General features: G+C 42.6%; 2 protein-coding genes across 6 annotated transcripts in view; one reads left to right on the top strand and one right to left on the bottom strand.

The window, feature by feature from the left end:
• Window positions 1-12,737, top strand: part of gdpd5a (glycerophosphodiester phosphodiesterase domain containing 5a) — a 28,412-nt gene extending 15,675 nt beyond the window's left edge. For 3 of the 5 annotated variants that reach the window (XM_019255044.2, XM_019255042.2, XM_019255041.2), the window contains exons 3-17: window positions 2,762-2,865; window positions 3,003-3,096; window positions 3,184-3,243; window positions 3,342-3,440; window positions 3,702-3,795; window positions 4,790-4,935; window positions 6,301-6,383; window positions 6,588-6,738; window positions 6,954-7,184; window positions 7,304-7,449; window positions 8,928-9,075; window positions 9,495-9,577; window positions 10,829-10,843; window positions 11,089-11,201; window positions 11,636-12,737. In XM_019255044.2, the coding sequence (XP_019110589.1) occupies window positions 2,762-2,865; window positions 3,003-3,096; window positions 3,184-3,243; window positions 3,342-3,440; window positions 3,702-3,795; window positions 4,790-4,935; window positions 6,301-6,383; window positions 6,588-6,738; window positions 6,954-7,184; window positions 7,304-7,449; window positions 8,928-9,075; window positions 9,495-9,577; window positions 10,829-10,843; window positions 11,089-11,201; window positions 11,636-11,745 (1,677 nt within the window). In that variant the 3' untranslated portion in view covers window positions 11,746-12,737. The remainder of the gene's footprint in view (window positions 1-2,761; window positions 2,866-3,002; window positions 3,097-3,183; window positions 3,244-3,341; window positions 3,441-3,701; window positions 3,796-4,789; window positions 4,936-6,300; window positions 6,384-6,587; window positions 6,739-6,953; window positions 7,185-7,303; window positions 7,450-8,927; window positions 9,076-9,494; window positions 9,578-10,828; window positions 10,844-11,088; window positions 11,202-11,635) is intronic. The other 2 variants (XM_019255045.2, XM_019255046.2) reach the window with 2 other exon arrangements.
• A 714-nt stretch (window positions 12,738-13,451) lies between these two features.
• Window positions 13,452-20,863, bottom strand: samsn1b (SAM domain, SH3 domain and nuclear localisation signals 1b). The gene is made up of 10 exons (XM_027273724.1): window positions 20,791-20,863; window positions 20,561-20,643; window positions 20,190-20,313; window positions 19,757-20,103; window positions 17,125-17,223; window positions 15,328-15,460; window positions 14,910-15,061; window positions 14,353-14,553; window positions 14,120-14,270; window positions 13,452-13,744 (listed from the first exon to the last, which is right to left on the bottom strand). Exons 1-10 carry the CDS (start codon window positions 20,843-20,845, stop codon window positions 13,551-13,553), a joined length of 1,539 nt encoding a protein of 512 aa, XP_027129525.1. The 5' UTR covers window positions 20,846-20,863; the 3' UTR covers window positions 13,452-13,550.
• Between the last annotated feature and the right edge of the window lie 1,379 nt (window positions 20,864-22,242).

Here is a 22,242-nt window from a genome sequence, read left to right as displayed (position 1 = left end):
CTAAGAACTAAATAAAGTAGTTACCACCAAGAAACCGTCACACAACATCACACGGTTAATTCCAGGAGAGTGGAAGGTCTATACAGTGCATACAGTACTGTATGATAATCAGTATTTTTATATTAACACTGGATTAAATGAATGTTTAATGTGACGAGGGCCAAACCCCTCAGAGATTATCAGCCAACTCTGCAGGTTTTTTCTCAGCGACTATCTTTAGAGGAAAAGTTCTGATAAAAAAAACGTCCTCCCCCGCACCAAATGACAGATACGCAAAGTTAATGACTCACTGGGAAAGAAAGCGGGAAATTTACCCGTTAAGGAGCGAGATATTTCCTCAAAGGAGTTAGTCAACACCATAACAGAGCCCCAAATGTCACTCTGTGGCTGCTGCATGAGTCACTAGGTTTGTTAAATCAACTTTATAGTGCGATAAAATCTCAGTGTTGTAGTTTACAGCTTCTTATGCAGCCGCCAAGTTAATGCAAATTTAAAAAATACCACAGGACTCAAACATGTTGTACCGCCAAGTTTCTACAGTAGCCCTGAAGGAACAAACTAAACACTGGCTCCAGATTTCACAGCCAGCGTAGTTTCTCCTTCATGCCAGGATGGAGAGGGTGAAACGAAAGTTTGAAATCCACAACCACACCACTAAATCCTACACTGGTCCTTTAACTAATGAACTATAAGTATAATCAATGTTAATAAGTAACATATTCATACCTGCACAGTGGCATACCACATTCTTGCTCAGACGATCAATTTTCTTTTTGCACTTGCTCGTCCATGTTCAGCTGACACTGACCTTGTCCGATACAGACCATCCTGTTCAGTATTTATCAGCGGAGCGAAGAAAGAGGGAGAGCTTCATCACACGGTGAAGTCAGCACAAAGTGTAGATCAGGATTTACGAGCGCTGTCAGAAGTTGGGTACGAGCAGTTCTAATTGGAAAGATGGAGAGACCTTTGAAGGCCACGTAGCACTCAGGAGAAAAAGACGGCAGATATGACACAGCTTCCCTTTCAATGACTCGCACCGCGCAGTGAGAGCGGCCTGCTAAAGGTCAGAAAATGTGACACGGACTCTCACGGCTTGAATGTCTGGATGAAATGCATTAAATGTTGTTCAGTAGAAGATCTCAGAAGATCCCCTTAGACTGAGAAATGTTTTCTTCTATTGTAACTGAAGTGTATTATAACTGAATCAATATTATTCACCTCTGTTCAGAGGTTGTCCTTGCTGATGGAGGCCGCATAGACAAGCTTACTTGAGCAGTTGAGTACTGGATGTCCTTTGACAGTCGTTGTTGTAGGAACAGGCTTCTCCTCATCGCTATTTTCTTCACCGAGGCCTCAGTCGGGGATTACTTGACCTGCACTCTGACTCCGCTTCTCAACCCATGCCTGAAACTGAAATCCTAATCTACTGTCATTGGAGGAAACATATAGAAAACATATATATAATTCGGTTTGTGGTGGGTACAGTGGTGTTCAGTTGTGTCTGTCCAATCCAAACCTACTTAGATCGGAAAACACAGAAAATGTACGACCAGAAACACGGAAGTCACAAATTTGGGAAGCGGTTTGACGTATTCACGTAAAGCCACAGATACCGTTTCCACTGTTGTTGTTGCTCGCCCTTAAATCGACAACGTGACTTTGGCTCACTGCCTCATAGCCATGTCAGTCACCTGACCACCAGTTATCTGCTAAACCAATTAAAATCAACCACCGGTACTTTGACTTATCTCCACTTCTGCTGTCATGTTGTTACCGCCCGCACGAGGTTAGAAGATATTTCCTGATCCGTATTCACCACCTCTATAGTGAAACCTTTCAGCTTCATCAGTGCAGCCATTTTCTCTTTTACCTGCACACACCTCTAATTATCTCACAGCCTCTTACATAAGTCACTGGAAATGGTGTGTGTGTGTGTGTGTGTGTGTGTGTGTTGCTAAAGCTGATCGATGCTCTACACCTTCTGTTGACTGGCCTATCATACTCTCTACACCTCCCCTCACATGGCATTACCTCCTAATCCTGTTAACTACTGAAGGGAACAGTCCTTGACTGATGCACATGCTCTCCTGTATACCTTTGTCCCAAATGTCAAGCCAGAAGACTGAACAAGGACCTTTTTCTGTACTAACACGTACTCATGTGTACTACTACAAACATTTAGTTCTGGATATGTTTTAGGAAGTCATCATGGGCAGATTGTTTTGAAAATGTAGTTGAACTAAACTTGTAGTAACTATTTTTGGCCACTTGGGGGCAGCTGAGACAAGCTATAAACACCACACTGCCCTGTTACCACCTCATGAAGTTGATCAGGTAACTGTGTTACACTGTTTCTGACCAAGCCCAATATTAATTCTCCTCTTTTCTCTCTGGATTTGATCTCCACCAACTCCCGAGGGAAATATCTGCCGCCAACTTTGTTTGTTGTTGGCTGTTTGGTGGTAAACTTTACAGCTGAAAACAGCTGCCTGCTGCTGCCTCTGGGTGTTACACAATGAGGGTCGTGAGAGTGAATCAAGTAGTTACGACTTACGAGCTGTGAAATCAAATAAATTGTCCGAGAGACGCTCAAGTGCTTTCAGCTGAGGGGAACTGCAGAGCAGGGTGATAATTATCTGTCTTGATCCATTGTTGATATGAAATACTGATCCCTGCTCCTTTATTTCTGCTAAGAAATTAGTGTGTAGTATGAAGAAAGTGTTGAATCTGAACGTGTTGTTTGTGTTTTCCTTCCCAGTGGGAGTGTACATGGTTCGTCATCTTGTGCAGTTCTTTCCTCCTTCTTCTCTTTTGGGCCTACTTCTGGTTGGTGGCTCAAAATGATTTCAACGAGTTCAACTGGTGAGTCAGTCAGTCCACGACGGGAGTTGTAGATGAGGTTGCAAACAGCAGGATGCTGACCTTAACGCAGCAGGGTTTGCATGTGGTTTACAAGAATAAAGTTTTCAGCGTTCAAACTTTACCTGTTCACACTCCAGGTCAGTATACAACCGCTCCGGAGAATGGAGGGATGAGACCATCCCCATTCTTGCATCCACCACCGTGGGATTCAGCTACATCACCTTCCTGATGGTAACAGAAGCCCTACAATACATGTTTGCAAAGTTTCTTACAGCTCAGTCACGATCACAACTCACTGAATCTTGCTTCTTTTTTCAGATCTTAGCATTTTTCCACATATCCTTGGGCCAGCAGCTGAACCTCTACTGGGTTCACAAGGTGCTGTGATCATTTCAATTTTTTGTCATGTGTTTGCTCCACTCCACACACGTTTCAAATAAAATGTGACCTCATCGTCGTCTGTTTTGTCTCTACAGATTGGAGTGTTGGCTACGCTGCTCACCACGATCTCTGGTGTTGTTTCTGTTGATGACATATGGGGAGATGAGTGGGACATCCTGCTTGTGTCACTGCAGGTTAGAATGAAACTTGAAATGAAGCATCATGTATTGGCAATGACGAGGCTTCCTGTCTAAAAATGGCTTCTCACATGTCGATCTCTCCGGTAACACTTGGAAACAGCTCCGATCGTCACGTCGTGTACCTGTTGCTGACGTGTTTATTTATGTGTTACTCATCAAGATGTTCTCAAAGCTCTGTTGTACCCTCTCTCTCTCTCTCTCTTATAAATAACTGCCAATTAACACCAGCGTTCTATATTTGTGCTTTGTTACCAGTCCACGGCACCTTTCCTGCACATCGGCGCTCTGGCAACAGTCACAGCTATCAGCTGGTTGGTAGCTGGATATGTGGTTCGCAGAGAGAGATCCAGTAAGTGTTGACTTGTATTTCAAGTAAAGGTCACTGCTGTTGATTTCTTTGGCTTATTCAGAGTGATGCAGACTGAAGAAAGTCACGTTTATTATTGTGGCTTGAAGAGTTTTTAGTCTGTTTCTATCACAGGGTTCTATCGTGCCATATCTGAAGACATTTCAGATGTTGTATGGGACGGTGTAGGTGCTCCACACAGATGAGCTGAAGATTAATAAAGTGACACTTGACTTCTGGCCACGTGCTTCAATGCAATGCAATGATAAACCTGACAACGAACTATCTAAACTCTCCTATCAGTACGGCCGTGGGGTTACAACATGTTGGAGGCTGTGGGATCATTTGTGTTTATTTCCACAAGTAACTATGAACCGCTAAAGATGGTAGGAACCCTAAATAAACAGATGTTGCTGTTATTTATTGATTGCAATAAACAGATCAAAAGGAAGCAGAAGTAATCATCACGATTGTAAAACCTCTGAATTGATATTTTGCCAGATCTGTTCACAAGAAGACGAGCAAACAACTTATGAAATGCTCGTTTTCTGAACACAGTTTAGACTAAAGTAAAAGCCACAGTGTTTTCATCGCTTGTCTTCTCCACGCAGTCTGCTCTTTAGTTCGTTCTCTGTATAATAATGAAGAAGCATCATGAAGCTCTAGATGTCTGAGAGCTGAGAGTAAAGATAAATATTAGACAGCAAAAATAAACTCTGCCCTTCTCTGTCTCTGATTGTCTCACCCTAATATTCTTAAACCTAACCCTAATCCGGTCTCGCTTCTGACGCCAACCCAAACTACACAGGCAACGAGCATTATCCAATCAGAAGCAGAGTCGGGCGTCTGGTTCTCGACAGTTGCCCGAGGGCACGCTTAGACTCCACAGTGACACAATCACTTGACGCTCAAGTGGTATTCCAAGAATGCACGAGCAGAAGCTAACCACCAAAAAAACCTCTTACCTCTGCCCCCCCCTCTTACTCCTTCCTCTTAGATTTCCAGGTGGTAGTGTTGGTGACTTACATCATTATCCTCGTGGCTGTCTATTTGGCACCTCTCTCATTCAACTGTCCCTGCATCATGGACCGCCACGGCCTCAAACCTCGACCAGACATCATTGGCCGTCGGGGAGCTCCTATGGTGAGTTGGTGCTTTGCCAAGACCTCACTGTCTGATCCAGTTAATTGCTTAAATGGATGATGTGCAGCTCTGTGGGAAGAACTTTTTACTGCCAAGAGGCTGTCACTGTCAGGTGTCCATTTCCTGCTGGTACTCCTCAAAGAAAAATGGCCTACGTTTTTATTATGCTTTGTAATAATTCTTCTTCTTAAGAACTGTTGCATGAACGTCTCATGCTGATGGACCAGTTAGTATATTTTTATGTTCATAGACTGTGTGTGTGTGTGGTGTGTGTGCATGCCCTTGCATCATATTTCACACAGCAGTGTAGCTGCAGTACATGAGCTTGTTATCAGGCTCAGTAAGCATGTGAGCTAACAACACACCGAACTGTCATTTCACAGCTGGGCAAGCAAATACTGTTCCAGCTGATTAGCTATAAACAAATGTACAGTGATGTTCAGAACTGTGTTTCCCTGCCCTCTAAAGACACACACACACACACACTATACACATCCATATACAAAGCCAACTGGCTTTGTCTGCAATGCACCTCAGCTGTGTGGAGCCGTGTTCAGCTGTCTTTATGTTCCATGAAGTCAGTTCTCACAGCTGGGAAACACAAGTACCTGCAGTGATAGACAGACTACATCACAGTTAAACTGAGGATTGAATAGAGCTGATTGAAAACACTGGATCATGGAAATGAAATGAACTGGACATCAGAGCTGCAGTTTTCCCCACAAAGCAAAATACTAGAAAATACTGCAATATCTAAAGAATACTGCACTCATGAGTAAGCTGTCTGTGTCTACTATCAATATCCATATCTACAGCAATGCAGTGAATGAATTTAATAACCTCACATTTGTGATTGTTTCATTTAAGTTTCGCTTTAGCGGATCTCGTAAAGCTTCAGCAGGGTTTACTATTATTTTCTAGAGATTTATTTCCAGCTTCATTTAGTCGTGTTGAATAACAAACGAACTAAAAATGTTGGTGGATTTGTTTTAATTACACAAAAGGACTAAATTCAGTCTCACCAGCTAGCTTTCACTTGTCTTTGTTATTTTAGTTTGTTTCTCTCTGTGTTTTCTAGTCACCACATGCGGTTTTCATTGAAATTATATATTTCTATGGAATATGTTTTTATATTGTAAAACAGATGTCTAAAAGTCCGATCTTTGGCTGCGTGGGTCAGTTTAGAGGCCGAAGAATTTGAATAAATCAACCATGTGTGGTTTGTAGATGTGATGCTGGATACCGTACCTCGGTTTGACAAATGTGTTTCCGATAAAACTTAAATGATCTTTCATAATTCAGCCTTGATGTGTGTTTTCCACACACAGTGACTGACAGTATCTGTTTGTCCTCTCTCTGCTCTAGCTGGCTCCAGAGAACACCATGTTGTCCTTTAACAGAGCCCTGCAGCACGGAGCCAGCTCCCTGGAAGCAGACGTCACTATCAGGTTATTAAGCGCACATTAATAACATTTTTAATCCTGGGGTATTTATATTTAATGAACTCTGAAGTTCCACATATAGATCCCACAGCTGAGATGGAGTTTTTTATAGATGTGTTTCATGAACTGAGCAGCTGTTTGTGATTATTACTTTATATCTTTGTACCAAATAATAATAACTGGAGTTTGACATTTGCTGATCACTTTCAGTGCGGACGGCATTCCCTTCCTAATGAGAGACCGCACGTTGAGACGAACCACAGACGTCAGTAAGGTCTTTCCGTCCAGGCAGAACGAGGATGCCTCTTTCTTCAACTGGACAGAGATTCGCTCTCTGAACGCAGGACAGTGGTTTTTGGAGGTAAAGAATTCACTTGCATCAGGATGTTTTTTTATAGCGGTATATAGATTTGATTTGATTTCATGGCTGTAAAATGTAGTTAGACCAACAGTTTAACAACAAAACATATTAAAAACATGTCTATGAGAGTTAGTTAGCTTTGTTTTTTATGTTGTATTCATCTCCAGAAGAACACAGTGTATGACACATCTCTGTTTCTGCTTCTCTGCTTCCAGAGTGACCCCTACTGGACAGTAGACACGCTGACAGCCAGGGAACGGAGCAGAATAGGCAACCAAACGGTTTGCAGTCTGGTGGAAATGCTGCGTCTGGTGTCCAGGTCCAACAGCTCTGCACTGCTCAACATCCACAAACCTCCACCCGAGCACCCGCGCAGCCGAAACTGGTTCATGGACACGCTGTGGGCTGTGCAGAAAGCAGGGATCTCCCAGAAGAGGGTGAGGACTGTAGGTCCCCTCCGTAATAATTCACTGATTATAGATATAGAAGATTATATCTTAAGTACTACGAGTATGCTGCATTCTGTCTGATCGGGGTCTTTCCGTGTCGTATGTGTTTGTGCCAGGTGACGTGGACCCCCGACACTGACAGGGGGAGGGTGCGAGGGCTTCAGCAGACCGCAAATGAGAAGCTGTCAGTGGAAGAGATAAGACAGAGGGGAATAACAAGCCTGACCCTCCACTACAGCAAGGCCAGCCACAAAGACGTACAGTAAGAGCAACCGCTACTGCTAGGCAACGAGGAAAGTGTTCAGAGAAACCATGAAGGATGCTTCGTGCATCTCTAAAACAAGAGAAGAAGCAAAAATCAAATGCTTCCTCACACGTGATGTGTTTCCTGGGCTGAGGCTGGTTGACTTGGTGGAAAATGTCAGGATGTAAACAAATATGGAAACACATAAAAAAAAACATAAGAGAGATTTTTACTGTTTCCTGTTATTGAAGTTATTGAGTACCGCTGCATGTACAAAGTTTTTTTGTGGCTTGAGTGGGAGTTGTATGAAATCTGATCAGTTGCCTCGAGTTATGTCACTTGAGTCATCGTCGGTTTGGGGTTGAAGGTCGAAACTGAAAAGAAAATCCGGTGATGCGGAGTTAGAAGGCCTCTGTAGCCCACTCCTCATTTCTGCTACAGGCTCCCAGCTCTCTACATCAGCCGCTCTGACCCAGCTGGTACAGGTCCTGGTTGCGTTATCGGTAATGTAGGTGTCAAGAAGAATGTGTCGATATCTCTGATTCTGCTGCGTCGATTTAGATCTTTTTTTTAAACGATGCAGTGTTAATTTTGTCACCCATTTTTCAACTTAGTCTTAGTCTTGTGTCAAAGTTCATTCTTAGTCTTAGTCACTTTTAGTCTTTCACAAATCAGTTTTGTTCGTCATGTTTTAGTCAACTAAAAGTCTCAAAATTTTAGTCCAGTTTTAGTCAGAACATTTTAGTCTTTTTCTATTTATTTCAGGAATACAGTTCACTTGTGTTCCACAGCTAACATATTGATTGGAAAATGGGACCACACGTCCAGTCTCTTTTTCCTTCCGAGCATGATCGCGCACACCGTGTTTCTCCTGCATGCTGTTTGTTTTCAAGCCACAGGTGCGAGAGCAGCAAGAGGATCTCAAACATGTGGCCGTGACGTTGCCTGCAGGACTGGATGTTGCTTTTTTTCTTATATAGTCGACGAAAACAAGGAGGACGTTTTTGTCCTTGCGTGACATTTTCGTCTCGTTTTTAGTCGTCAACAAAAACGCACATTGGCACATTTTTCATCAGTGTTTTTAGAAAATTGTATCGTCTCGTCATCGTCTCGTCTTCGTCAAGGGAAAAAGGCTCGTTGACGAACATATTTCGTCTCGTCTGACAAAATTAACACTGAAACGATGCAACAAAATTACGATCAGTTAAACATCAACCGATGTTTTTGTTATTTCTCTCAGCTCACGCACTTCATCTTTATCAAATTTTACTAAAACTGCGTTGCAGAAATCAGCAAACAACCCCAAAACTATCATCTGGTTTTGATTGATGACAGTTCGATAAGAAGAGCACAGACAAAACTGAAAATCCGCCCTGTTGAAATAACCCAAACTATTCTAACAATGGCTGAAAACTGCGTTCATTAACAGTATAAAGCTGATATTTTCTGTGCTGTAACAAGCTGTCAGTGTTGACATGTATATTTCCTTTCCTCAGGGAGTATCTGGCCAATAACGTGAGTGTGACAGTCTACCCAGTAAATGAGCCCTGGCTCTACTCCATTCTTTGGTGTAGTGGGGTGCCTTCTGTGTCCTCTGATGCCCCCCAAGTCCTCCGAAAGGTGCCTTACCCCATCTGGCTCATGGTAAACAGCTCTCCTCCCTCTGTCTCTCATCTGACACACACACACACACACACACACACACAAAGATACAGACAAAGATACAGACAAGGTCACACAGCGAGACGAGAGGACAGCAGGAGAGAGGACAGAGACTGACGAGGGCCCAGCAAGACTCGAGGGCAAGGACGCAGAGAAATATGAGGGAGCTCAGCGGCAGACTTTAGCTCAGCGTGGCGTTAGAGAACAACAGGACTCTGGGAAAGAGTCTGGGACAGGTTGAGACAAGGGCATGGATCTGAACTAAAAAAGCAGCTGTCTAGCAGGCTTTCGCTTGAGTCAGAACCTCGCGGTAGCTTCAGGAGACATGCATGTTAATGGTGACCTCCGCTGGCGTCGACTGGAAACTACTTTTCTCTCTCTCTCTCTCTCTTGTTTTGCAGAGCCAGACTGCTTACGACTTCATCTGGATTTCTTCAGATCTGGTCTCCCTCGCCATAGTCATAGGGATTTTCTGTTTTCAGAAGTAAGTGTGGACTGTGATCGAGTTGAAAGTCACAGATGTTCATTGATAACTACAGCACACAAAAGAACTTATAATGTTTTAACCTGGGGGGGGGGTGACTAAGCACTGGTTGCACGATATTAACAGGTTTTTTTCAGCCTCTTCAGGTCTTTAAAAATATGATGTAAATATAACAAAGGTAAATTATTATCGGTTGAGTTAGTGGCATGTGCAACCTTGAGGGGGGACATGAGTACAAAATGCTTTATTATAGGGTTCACAAGATAAAAACAGGTCAGAAAGGTTGGAAACAGTGATTTAGTTCGTCTAAATGACAAAGAAAATTCAGCAGTATCTAACCATGCTGATAGTTTTGGTTTTTATTTGTTCAGATCTTGAGATCCACCTCTGTTTCCAACTGCAATTTTAATTGTGTCGCATACAGTATTGAAAGAATTACATTTAGATTCAATATCAATGTTACGTTTTTTGGTTTTGGACCCGGTTTATTAGGGGGAACAAACAGAAACAAAAAAAAAAGGCAGGTGGTGGTAGCTGGAGGCTGTTGGCGGGCGTCGCAGGTGGACTTAGGCAACCAGATAATATGATTCACTAGAAAAAGTGAGGCACGCTGGATGAACTGCACACAGCAAACATCTTGAGTCTTGATGTCAAACACACTGTAAATCAGTAGAAGCTCCAAATATATGAAAGCTTAAGCCACAGCATGTTACCGACTGGTACGGGAGCAGGATAATCTGGCACAGGAGTTCTGTTTGGACCGGGTTTTTAGAGCAGAAGTGATTGCTGGATGAGAGCTAGGTGTGCCTGCGCATTAAAACTATTATTAAACTGAACTGACCCCCTAAAAATCTCAAACATTTCGTCTTTTTCTTGAACGGTTTCAGTCTGTGCTCCATCAGATGTTATATCAGTGCTGGCAGCAGCAGCACATATCTCAGTGTGTTAACATTTCACATGTGAAGAAGCCGACGGTTACACCATCAGACCTGAGTCGAGCTCCGGCTGCTTCTTTTACACCTGACTGTTCATTCTGCTTTTCTTCTGTCTCTCTTTTATTTTATTTCCAATCTGTTTCCTGCTGTCTTTTGTCTACTTACTGTCTCCGTGTTTCTCCTTCTTCTCGTGCTATAACCTCTCTTTGTCCTCTCTGCCCTCTCTCTCTCTCTTTCTCCTTTGACATTCTTACTTTGTCCTGTGCTCTGCCTGATCTGCATGCAACCTTCCTCCGCTGCCCCTGGCATCTGTCAGCTATCATACGATCAGGTAACTGCTGCGACTGCCTTGGCCTTTGTTTCTGCCTCCTTGTCTGTCGTCCTTGTGTTTTTTTTTTCTCTCTAGCTGACACCCCCAAAGCTGAGTCCTTCCTTTCTTTGTTCCTGTACTTGTTTACCAATGAAAATATATATGTATTATTTCAAGTCTGGAAAATGTTGAATCATGATGACTTAAGTTGAAATCTTTGCTCCCCTATATGTTGTCATGGTTTGTATCTGCGTGTGCCCTAACAGGTGGAGGATGAGCGGGATGCAAAACTATAACCCAGAACAGATCATGCTGAGCGCTGTGACGCGTCAGACCAGCCGGGACGTCAACATCATGAAGGAGAAGCTCATATTCTCAGGTGCAACGCCGACTGCATGAACCACACACACAACCTCACAAACACTTGACCCGCGCGGCAGATTTCAGCCTCCATGAGTGAAATTTCGTAGACTGCCGCAGCTAAAAATGCCAACGCACAGTGCACTTAACCCGCACGCTTATCCTGGTGCTGCTCAGAGCAGAATGTATCCATTACATCTGACGATAATCAAGTTTATGACATGATGGATTCAGTCGTAACGTTATTATCCTTGCATCCTCGATCTGGAAGTCAGAGCACAGAGTTTTATTTGACACTGCAGCTCGGGGCATGCCAGATTTTTTAACACTGGTGGCTTTTTACTGTACTTACGTATAAACGTCGAGCACAGCCGAAATCAAGCGCGGTATATCAGAATATGTTAATTTTGTTCATTTAAGAGACTTTAGATAATTCTTCTGTTGCTTTTTCAGAACTCAACAACGGGCTCAGCAGCACAGAGGAGCTTTCTCTGTATCCTGAGAACGGTTATGCCAGATACTCTCACGGAGCCGCTGAACAAAACGCAAAACGCAGCTGGTAAATCTTAGATTTTAGTTTCAGCTTCACTGACTGAAGAAAAAGGGAGCAGTGATCTGTCCGTCAGCTGACCCTGGATGTGACGACAGCACGGACACCAAGTCGTGTCAAGTTTCTTCTATTCGCCCAATTTACTTGCTTATGTACAAGTTCCATGTAATATATGTATTTATATACGTTTGTGTGTATCCTTTTCATGCTGCCAGTCACACTCCTTGAAAAATACTTCTCCTGTTGCTGTAGGAAGTCATTCACTGGGAACACATAACGTATATATGTGTCTATGCTGTCGTGACTTAAAGGGTTAGCTGACGGATGAGTTAAATATCTCAAAAACACGATGAGTCCGATGATATTTCCAGGTGACCAGGTGAAATTAGAACACGTGTCTCTCCGGTTTGACACTTGAATCATAATTTTGAAACAACTTCGAATCATATTTTCATGTTGAAATGTTGTTTTTTGGTAAATCTGGTGACGTGTGGGCCAAAAATCCATCCGACTGCCACGAGAGACGCTCTCTGTTGTGTCTGTCTGCTCGAGTAAAGGCTGTAATGTTAATATTTTACTTCACTGTTGTTTTATAACAGAGGAAATGGGCTGTGTAGTGTTCTGTATTATAAACCGATGTACATATGGGTTCATGAGTACATGTTTTTATTTTATTTTTCAATGGTTTGAACATATCAAATGTATATTTTATGTTTGCATTCGTTTTCATCATGACTGTTGTTTTCTTTAAAGTGTGAACGACAGATTAGGGCGCAAGTGAAAACAGTTTCTGGGTTTTTTTTGTGTTTTTTTCTGCCTCTTTTCTGTCATGCCATGATTAATTTACTCTACAGTCATATTAGCTACTACAACTTTCACATGACTGCCTTTTTGTTAAGGACCGGTGTAACGTTAGAGGATAGTTTGTCTAGTTTATAACAAGTGTACAGATGCACTTCGACATGTTGACCGCTCAATAAAAGTGATATTTTCTCTTTGGAAAAATGTGGAGGTCGTCTTTGGTGGAAGAAAATGCAAAAAGTGAAAAGTGAAAATGGAAATAAAAAAGTGGGGAAACAATCTCAGATTCACAGTCGATCAGAAAACTGAACTTCGTTCACCTGCCAGCATGCCTTAGAGTTAAGACACTGCTGTCTGAGTTTGCTGTTTCAGGTGTTACTGACACTATATTCATATTTTATATACTTCACAACACTGTTACTATGGTTACAGTCATATTAGCTGCTCAGAAAATGTGTAAAGTAAATAAGGCGTCTTTGTTATTTAAAATTATTAGGATCTATAACAAATGTCGTCCTCTCACCATGAGTTTGTACTGCTGAAACACTCGAAAATGAATCAGTAGCAATATTTTTAAGCAAAAAATGCCCCAAAAATCAGCTGATTTCTGATTTCACCTTCTTAAATGACATTTTCTGGGGAGGAAGGGCTCAGGGAAATTGCATGTCAGCATTTTCCACTGTTTTCTGTTATTTCTGATAGAATAGTTGATCAATTAATCAAGAAAATAATCTCTGGATTGACCTAATTATTCTTAGTTGCAGCCGTAGACGTCTGCACTACTTAAAATATAAATAAATGTATTTCTACATTTCATGCTGATTCTCTCTGTCAGAGTAAAATATAATCATGCTAAAAATAAAACAGATGTAAAATCTTTTTATTCCAGGAAACAAAAGTCTGACACTTTATGGACACTGAGGATTAACAGTTGTAAAGGCTCATCGTGGATTTTGTACATCATTAATACATACACAGCTTTTGATTCACAAACAGCAACATAAAACCGACGTTTCGTCACGAAGCCGTCGTCTCAGCCGTTAGAGGGTACTCGGAGATGAAGTGAAGGTGTGTGTCCTCTGCGCTGTTGTCAGGGCTGTCAGATGGCATGTGGCATCCAGAGTCTCTTGGGCAGTTGTTCGTATCTGCCTTCATGTTCTCGCCGGGGGTCTCGGCCTCCTGATTGGCCTCATTCTCCAACTGTCTGTCAGCTGCAGAGCAGAGAAGGTGGTGTCGGTTGGATGTTGCTGTCACAGAGCTGAATAGATGAGCAGTGCGTAATCCTTTACAGCCATTATTCCTGTGCATCAAGGCTCAGCGGCCTATCTGTCTGCAGCTACTGTCCTTGTGCGTCCTACTTTATTCTCAGAAAGGCTCTTTGGGGTTATCCTGTTATCCTTAACCTCTTTAGCTGTGGCCCGGATACCCTCCCAGTCTTATCTACTCGAGGTGCAATGTCACTTGTCCCCTTTCCTTTCTGAATCCAAACATATCTTTTTCTGGTTTTATCATGTCACAAAACGTGCGTGGTGACACTGTCCTTGGATGACCTTTTTGTGTGTGTGTGTGTGTTTCACATTACTCACGGCGCAGTTGCTGCAGGGAGTCGACGGCGGCGAGCAGACGATGCCTGTGCTCTGGATCAGTCACATTCAGATCAGTCAGGTGGTGCTCCCTCAACCTCATCAAGTCATCCACCGTTTGGTAACCGTTCAGCTGCAGGGACGAGGAGTACTCCTGGTGAAAGCGAACGGAAAAACAAGCATTCAGAAGCCCGAAGGAACGCCTTCAGTATCAGTCACAAATAAGAACACGGTACCTCCAAACTGAGGCGCCTTAAAACCTCCTGGACTGTTGATTTCTGTCTCTCTCTGTGGATCTGTGCTTCACTGTGCGTGTCAGGACTCTCCTCTGTCAGCACGTCCACGTAAATGAACTTGAAATTTCCCATTCGGCCATTCAGCACACCCGTCCATATTCCCATGGGCGGCTTGGCGATGATGTCAATCACATCTCCAACCTGGATGAAAACATTTATTTGACTGGAAACATCTCAAACACAGAGGAGATCGATCGATCGATCTATCTATCGATCTATCTATCTATCTATCTATCTATCTATCTATCTATCTATCTATCTATCTATCTATCTATCTATCTATCTATCTATCTATCTATCTATCAGCTGAATCATCGTATAAGTTTCAGGTAAACTTTTGAATGAGGCCTGAACTTTGTCCCTCCATAAATATAAATATTGGTCAATAACTGTCATCCTAAAGTCCGCAGCGGTCCAGTCTCAGTATAATACAATTACAGTTACGCAGCCCTACAATTAGTTTATTTCTTTTCCATTTACTTTTCAGCCTCGCTTACCTTGAGTTTGAGGGATTCACTGTCATACGGACTTGGCACAAAGTCTGTGTGGACTCTGGCTCTGCCACAGAACTGTCCGGTGTACAATAGATCGTCCTCCAGTCTCAGACTGCCTCTGTTACTGGAGTAGTCTGACCCACTGGTGACTCCACCTGGGGAACATGCAGACAAACAAGCGGTTTCAATAAAGGGCGTGCCATTCACTCCATTCAGATCTATCACTTTCTAATTGAGTTGTCCACACGTCAATAGTTAGGACACCCCGAGTCTGAGATTTGTCAGGGAGAGGAGTGTAGCTCTACGAATTAGTGCATCTAAAGGGGAGTAATCGGATACTGGAGTGTACAAGCAAGGGTTGCATAATTCATCAGGTTGTGGTGTGAAGAGTGCACTTGGCTCTCTGCCTGAGGGTGCTTACTTGAAGAGCTTTGTCCACTATTGAGGCTGTACAGAGAGTCCAGAGAGATACCGGACCGCCTGTGTCCTATAGAAAATGATCCTCCACCTCCAACTTCTCTTTTCTCTGCTTCATCTCTCTGCGGGTTTCCACCCTGCACAGAAAAAAAAAGTCACGTTTTTTTATTATACCCTTTTGCTTCTCTGTCATTTGTTATCTTCCACTACAGGCAAACAAAAGAGAAAGCTAACCAACCAGAAAGCTGAGTCAGGACCCAAAGCTGCAGTGTCTGATTCCTCATGTGACTGAACAGCTCAGTATCTTAGTTTATGCTGGGACACGCAGCTCCTCTGGCAAGCAAAATACTTAATCCTGAAAGAGTTGCCTTGCTTTTTATAGCCGGGACCTGGGAGGGTGTGTGATGAGCTTTAATCCCCCAACTACCTGTGCTGAGCTTTTAACTTCCTGTTCCTGTACGGGGACCGTCACAGTGCGTACCATACCTTGCACCAATCCATCAAAGTGCAGCTCGGTGCAGCGTACGAGGCTGCACTTGGGAAATCATTACAATGTGGATAGCACAAACATGCAAATGAACAATGTTTACCACCCTGAGCTGCACGCACATATCCCGGCAAAAGTCCAGCAGATGACGCATAATGCACCAAAGCAAACGAGCTCTGGGTGCAGGGAACACGGAGGGAAGGTAAACACTGTGCATTTGCATAAACCAGCCACATTATGATGATCAGAACTATAGAAGAAGCTTATATGATTCAATCTGATCGGGTTCGGAAAGAGTGAAGCAGACACTTCTCAAGTGAGGGATGCCTGGAAATAACTAAAACGAACACACAAAGTATGTGACTAAAGGATGTTTGATCAAACTGCAGACATATCACATGCATTCTCCTAAAAAAGGAGCCTTAAGGAGGGCTGGAGGACAATTAACCAGCCGGAGGTGCACTTATATGATTAATCATGCGTGAAGAAGAAACTACATGGACTGCAAAACATGTAAAAACACAAAAGGTCCTGTCTAGAGTCGGTGTTTAGCGTCTGTGCAAGAGGATCCACAATGTCTGTAGCTCCTAGAGGCTCATTATACACAAATTAAAATATTGTTATTAAAGCTACAGCCATTTTTAAACCAGGTTAACCAGATAAGGTTGTCAGGACTAAGAAAGCTGGCCATGTTTAGGTTGTCTTGTGTCAATGTTGTCTTGTGGTTTCCTGTTTTATTTTGACATTTTCCCCTCCTCTCGTTTCAGATAACTTGCCTCTTCCCCTGGTGTTTCCTACCTGTCTGATTGTTCTCACCTGTTCCCCATTACCATGTGTATATATGTCTGCATCTCCCTTTGTCTGTTGCCAGTTCGTCTCATCCTATGTACCTGTGAACCAGCTCCTCATCCAAGTCAAGTTGCTCGTAAGAGTGTTTTTTTTGTTCGTTATCTTTATCCTTTATTTTGTTAGTAGGTTTTTCCTCTCTTGAGTGGTTTAGTTTTCTTAGGTTCCATAGTGTTTTCCTCCCTGTGAGTGATTTTCTTTTCCACTTTAATAATAAAAGATTTGTTTATTTTGCACTTTGTCTTCTGAGTTGTGCGTTTGGGTTCAAGCCATAGTTCTAGCCGTGACACCGGTCTGTAAAGAACCTTCTGTAAAATTCTAGTTTGACTGATGGGTTTCAGTCTGGTGGAACAGGTGCAGGGTTGACAGATGTAGCTGGTTGGTGCCAGATGTTATTTTATGAGGTGTGAACCACAGAAACTTAAAGCTGGGTGTATTAACGTGAGCTTTGTAGAGTGCATGACGTACATGACTGTCTGTCTTCTCTGCTGAGGCCTTGATGTGCTTTCTGTCTCTAAGCGATGAGGTCTCCGTCTCTTTCCTCTGCAGCTTCAGTTTGGTTGGATTCTGCTATCAAGACAAAACACACTGTAAATAGAGATCTCCTCCACAGCTGCCAAATACACACATACATACATTTTCTGTCTAAAGATTTGGGTTTGGCGCGATGCAGAGAAAGCTAAATTCCTCAGTGGACAAGCTGACACATTGAGGACGTTGGTTCTCTCACCAGAGAGCTTCCATTATCCGGCGGTTTCATCCGAGGCTGTCTGAATCTGTTCAACTGTTTGGTTAAAAGAGAGATTAAAATGTATGTTTTGTGGTGACAGATGGGCATGTCATCTGTATGTTCTCACTGTGACCCCACAACGTAAACAGCTTGGTGTTTATGATTTGTGTTCTGAATTAGGTTAAACCCTGACAGCCATGCATACGTCTTAGATATGCATCTGAACGATCATGTTGCATTGATTTTATGCTGATTACTATGTTCATGCTGTGATGTCGTTCTCATTAAAACGGAGGGAGACGATATGAAGGCAATGAGTCATTCTTTAGTTGTTTGCCATTAACATCAGTTAGCAGCCGTTCGGCACCGTGGAACATCTGTTACACTGACGCTTGGCTTATTTCCCAACACTGACCGTTTGCAAACTGAGGCTTCGCTGTCACGCGAGCAAGTGTTTTGGATAAGCGACTATTAATACCACTGTCCTTAATGCGGGAAACAATTTGCAAACATGCACATAATAAGTATTCATGGTGCAAACACGCTGTCTGATTTCAGTCGGTGATTCTCTAGCTGTTGTGCCAAAGGATAACGCTGAATAGATGTATGTAATATTGTTGTAATACGATCAAAGATGACATGAAGTCTTAAGAGAGTTGGTTATAGTTACCCTAAACTAATAACTGTCTGAGATCAGTTGTCATCAGTGTCATTTATGGAGTTCATTATGCTACATCGTGGATCTTTCTTCTCTTCTGTACAACATGCATGCTTATACGTGTATGGGTGCAAGATACAAGTGTGTATATATATTGTATGTGTTTGTTTGTTTCTTGTTCTGCACGCCTAAAGTACTTTTTACTGTACACTACAGTACTGTTTTTAGAGGAAAGGGATGAGGATATGAGCATGCTTAGTGTACTATTGTTTGCATGTTGGTCCATTGCTGCTAGTTATTGTGCACTTGAAAAGGAAATAAATAAATAAAACTTTACTTTCCAAGTAAAATCCACAGTAATTTACCAATGCATTTTCATAATGTTGAGGTGGGAATCACAAGAAACAGCTTTGTTTTTGTTTTTTAAAGAATATAATGGTCAAAATCGAGTGCCCAAAAATCCTGATAAAGCTCCAAAAACCTGGATCCAACACTCCCCATAATGTAACTTAATAGCATCTTTACTTGGACAGATGTGTAGTCTAAGCTGAGACACTTCAGCGATGCCCTTTAACTCCATCACTCCTTCATGCATGAGCCTCTCATCTTTCCTCCCTGGATCTCCGCGACGTTCAGCCGTAAAGCTGCTGCTAACTTCATGCTTATTCTTATTTAGGGAGGATTTCAGCAGGACGGTCGACACACTTCCAATACAGCGTTGTGTAATTTCGTCACATCTGTTTTGTTTTCGTACGATTACGAGATGATTATTAAATTGCAGTTTATGAAGCATACGCTAACTGAGGCTGAAAATGAAAGCGAGCAGTAAAACGTTTGGTTCACAGATACCCTAAAAGCAATAAAAAAATAATTATTAACCTGGAAATTTCAATTACAGTTCAGTTAGTCTAAATGTTCCCTAACGAGCTCTGAGGTGCAATTAGAGAGCCGGGCCCTGAGAGTTTAATGATACTTTGGAGAGCTGAGAGCAGATTAACAACAGAAGAGTGAGAGACATCACAGCCCAGAGCCTCGATGCTGCTTCCTACAAAGACACGAGTATCATACGTATCTAAATATCATGTGTGTCATCATAAAATGTCATCAGCCTGTTAAATATACTGTAATACAGACTGGACACAAACAGAACCTTGAAGATAGATGTGATCTTACATGGCAGGTACAGTATGTGTCGGACTGCTTCTTGGCTGGTAGCAGTTGCTAAGCAACCACTGGACAACTCCAGAAATTCCTGGTGTAAGCTGAAGTGTGTGAAGAGTGTGTAGCTGCAACACACAAACAAGATATGTAACTTTGTATGTGTGTGTGTGTGTGTCCTGTTTTATTTTGTAAGTCTCCCCTCTCTCTTGTCTTGTGTTACTTTGTGTTTCCTGTTCCAGCCTCATTAGTTTCACCTGTGTCTCGTTATCTTGCCTTCACTTCTGTATTTAGTCTGTGTTTTCTGCTTCTGTGTCCAGGATTCCCAGTCCTGCGTTGTTTTGTCTTCTGCCTGTGTGCTCCTGCTTCTAGTTTTTCTCAGTTCTGGATTTTAGACTTTTGTTTTTTTGGATTGTTGACCTTTGTTTTTGCCTGGACATACTAGCTGCCTTATCCTGATTTAAAGCTCCTGCATTTGGATCCAGTTCCTGAACTAAACTGTGTGAGTCGTCGAACTCGTTTTCTGATGGTAATAATATTTAAGAACATCTTACGGTGTTTTGTGAGGGTTGCGGATCTGTGATGGAGCAGGTTGTTTGTGGAGGATCAGACTGTTTGCTGTCCAGTTCTTGAATCAAACTCTCAAAGCGATCCCATTCTGTTGTCCGGGGCAGCGACAAGGCGCCGCCGCAGACCCACAGTTCATGTCTTGGTTGGTGGCACGTGTGGTAGAAGGGAGTCCAGGGCTGAGGGCACTCAAACGGGCTCCACAGATAGTTCCCAAGCCGCGGGCTGCAAACTCCTTCCTCTTCTGAACATTCGTCTTTGGTCTGCTGCTGCTTTGTTGTCTTCCCCAGACCGATGCAGGTCAGCACTGGATTGTTGTTACTCAACAGATGATCTGATGATCAGCAGAAATGATTTCTGATAACAGATTTAATGAGGCTTCTTGAACAGTTTGAAAAAACAGCATCCACAATAACTCACCCTTATCCTCAGATGGACTCTTCACTTTTCCAGGTCCCTTCTTTGTTTGCATCAGATTCTGTAACTTCTTCAGTCTTCCTGTGGCGTGGATCGATTCTGCTGTGTCGGCTGCAGTTTCACCGCCCTGTAATTAAGAAATGATACGTGCACGCACATTTTTACTAGCAGCTCACTGTAACAGAATCTACTCTGTCCCTCTGTTGCATGAGATGACGAAGTTAACATCCAGGTGTGTCAGGTGTGGGTACGGGATTAGAGAAGATTACAATGATGATATGATTGTGTCCACCAGTAAACGATGAGATAAGTGTGAGAACTTGCATCTACTGAAGCCTCCTCCGAGGTGACGTAGCAGGTTTATGTGGTTTTACCTGAGCTCGCAGGTGTGTCTGTGTCCTGTCACTGTCTCTCGTCAGCGGGCTGCTCTGATTCCCTGTCAGATGTTTACACACCTCTGCAGGATCAATCCACACAGGTCAGACAATGCTGAGATAATTATATCTTGTCAAACATACAAATAAAGACACTAGCATTGAACCACCGGCACCAGCTTCATTTTCTATCTGCTGAACCGTGGCTTTGGTTAGACGTATTTCTTTACCTCTGTTGTGGACTTTTATTTGGTGAGACGAGTCCGTCTTGTCTCCTGAGAACATCCAGCGAGCATGATTAACGTCTTTGTCTGCAATACAGGAGGTGGAAGTCAAGCTGTCATATTGTAACTGTACAAAAAGCTTCAGTGAGTAATTTAAGTTCAGGATAAGTGAGCTCAGAGTTTACTTTGGCATAAAATCAGTCACCATCTGAAAACAAAAGCAACATTTGATCATTTTTACCAACCTGATTTTTCATTGTCCAGGTTTGATGTTGGCAGACATGACCTGAGACGACAAATTACAAATATTTTAATTTCCTAATGGGACATAAGTCAAACTACAGAACATAAACTGACTTTTAAAACTAAACTCACACACCTCGGATTATTCCTTTTCACTTTTGTACTCTGAGATCGGTCCTTAGGGAAACAAAGACAGACACAAGTTCAAAATTATAAAGGAAACAATAAGAGAGGAAATAAATAAATATAAATAGCTACAGCAGGTCTCTCATTTTGATCCAGACTAAAATATCCCAACAACTAATCGATGGATTGGTCTGAAATTTCCAGGAAACCGAGAGGAGTAATCCTGATGTAACTTTTCCTCTAGCACCAACAACGGGTCGAAGTTTACAGACATTCAAGGTTCCCCGGATGCAGAATCCTAATGACTTTGACCTGATGGACACTAAAGTAAAGTGGTGCCAACCGTAGCTGCTGTTAGCTGATGTTCTCTTAGTTTGTTAGCTGGGCTACTTGGACTTTAGTGTTCACAGTGGCATTTCTGACCACCAAGATGAGGAGGTTTTCAAACTTACAAAATGAATGGATGGATCTGAGCCACCCCATTCAGGCTTCAGAAGAACAGGGCTGCACTGGTACTTGGGTATGACCTCCTTGAGAGTTTGGCTGCAGGCTGGTTGGTATATGCTCTCTGTGGAGCCCTCCTGGGGGAAAAAGAAAACAGTTATCCGTCTACATGGTGTTGTGGCAGCAGTCTCATTTAAAAGCTACAGTATCAGTCATTGCAATGCAAAATCAATGAAGCTGTACATCAGGGGGAAACGAACGTCTTCTAATCTAACGCTCTGACATCTTCACTGGTGTGATTATTCTGCATGTACAGCTAACCACTCGAACGTGTCCGATCAATATTCATCACACTTCTGCTGTACTTTTCTCAGTCGTAGGGGTTGTGCACATCAGCGCTCTGTCACGAACACTCAGATTTAATCAAAATGTCCAAACATGTGAAAATAAAATGCTGGATCATAATCGATGTGGGAAGTATTTTATGCAATATGTAAAGATGGATTAAAACTGAGCTCCAAGTGCTTACTGAAACATAAAACACAGCAGAGAAAATCTATGTTTAAAGGCCTGACAAACCATGACACGTGTTATACATGATAGTTTTTTAAAGGCTGATTCTGATATTACTGGAGAATGAATATC

Source organism: Larimichthys crocea, chromosome XXII (genome assembly GCF_000972845.2).
Source record: "Larimichthys crocea isolate SSNF chromosome XXII, L_crocea_2.0, whole genome shotgun sequence".
Lineage (NCBI taxonomy): Eukaryota > Metazoa > Chordata > Actinopteri > Sciaenidae > Larimichthys > Larimichthys crocea.
Note: the sequence above shows the minus strand (reverse complement) of the source record. Positions and strands in the feature narration are given on the sequence as shown.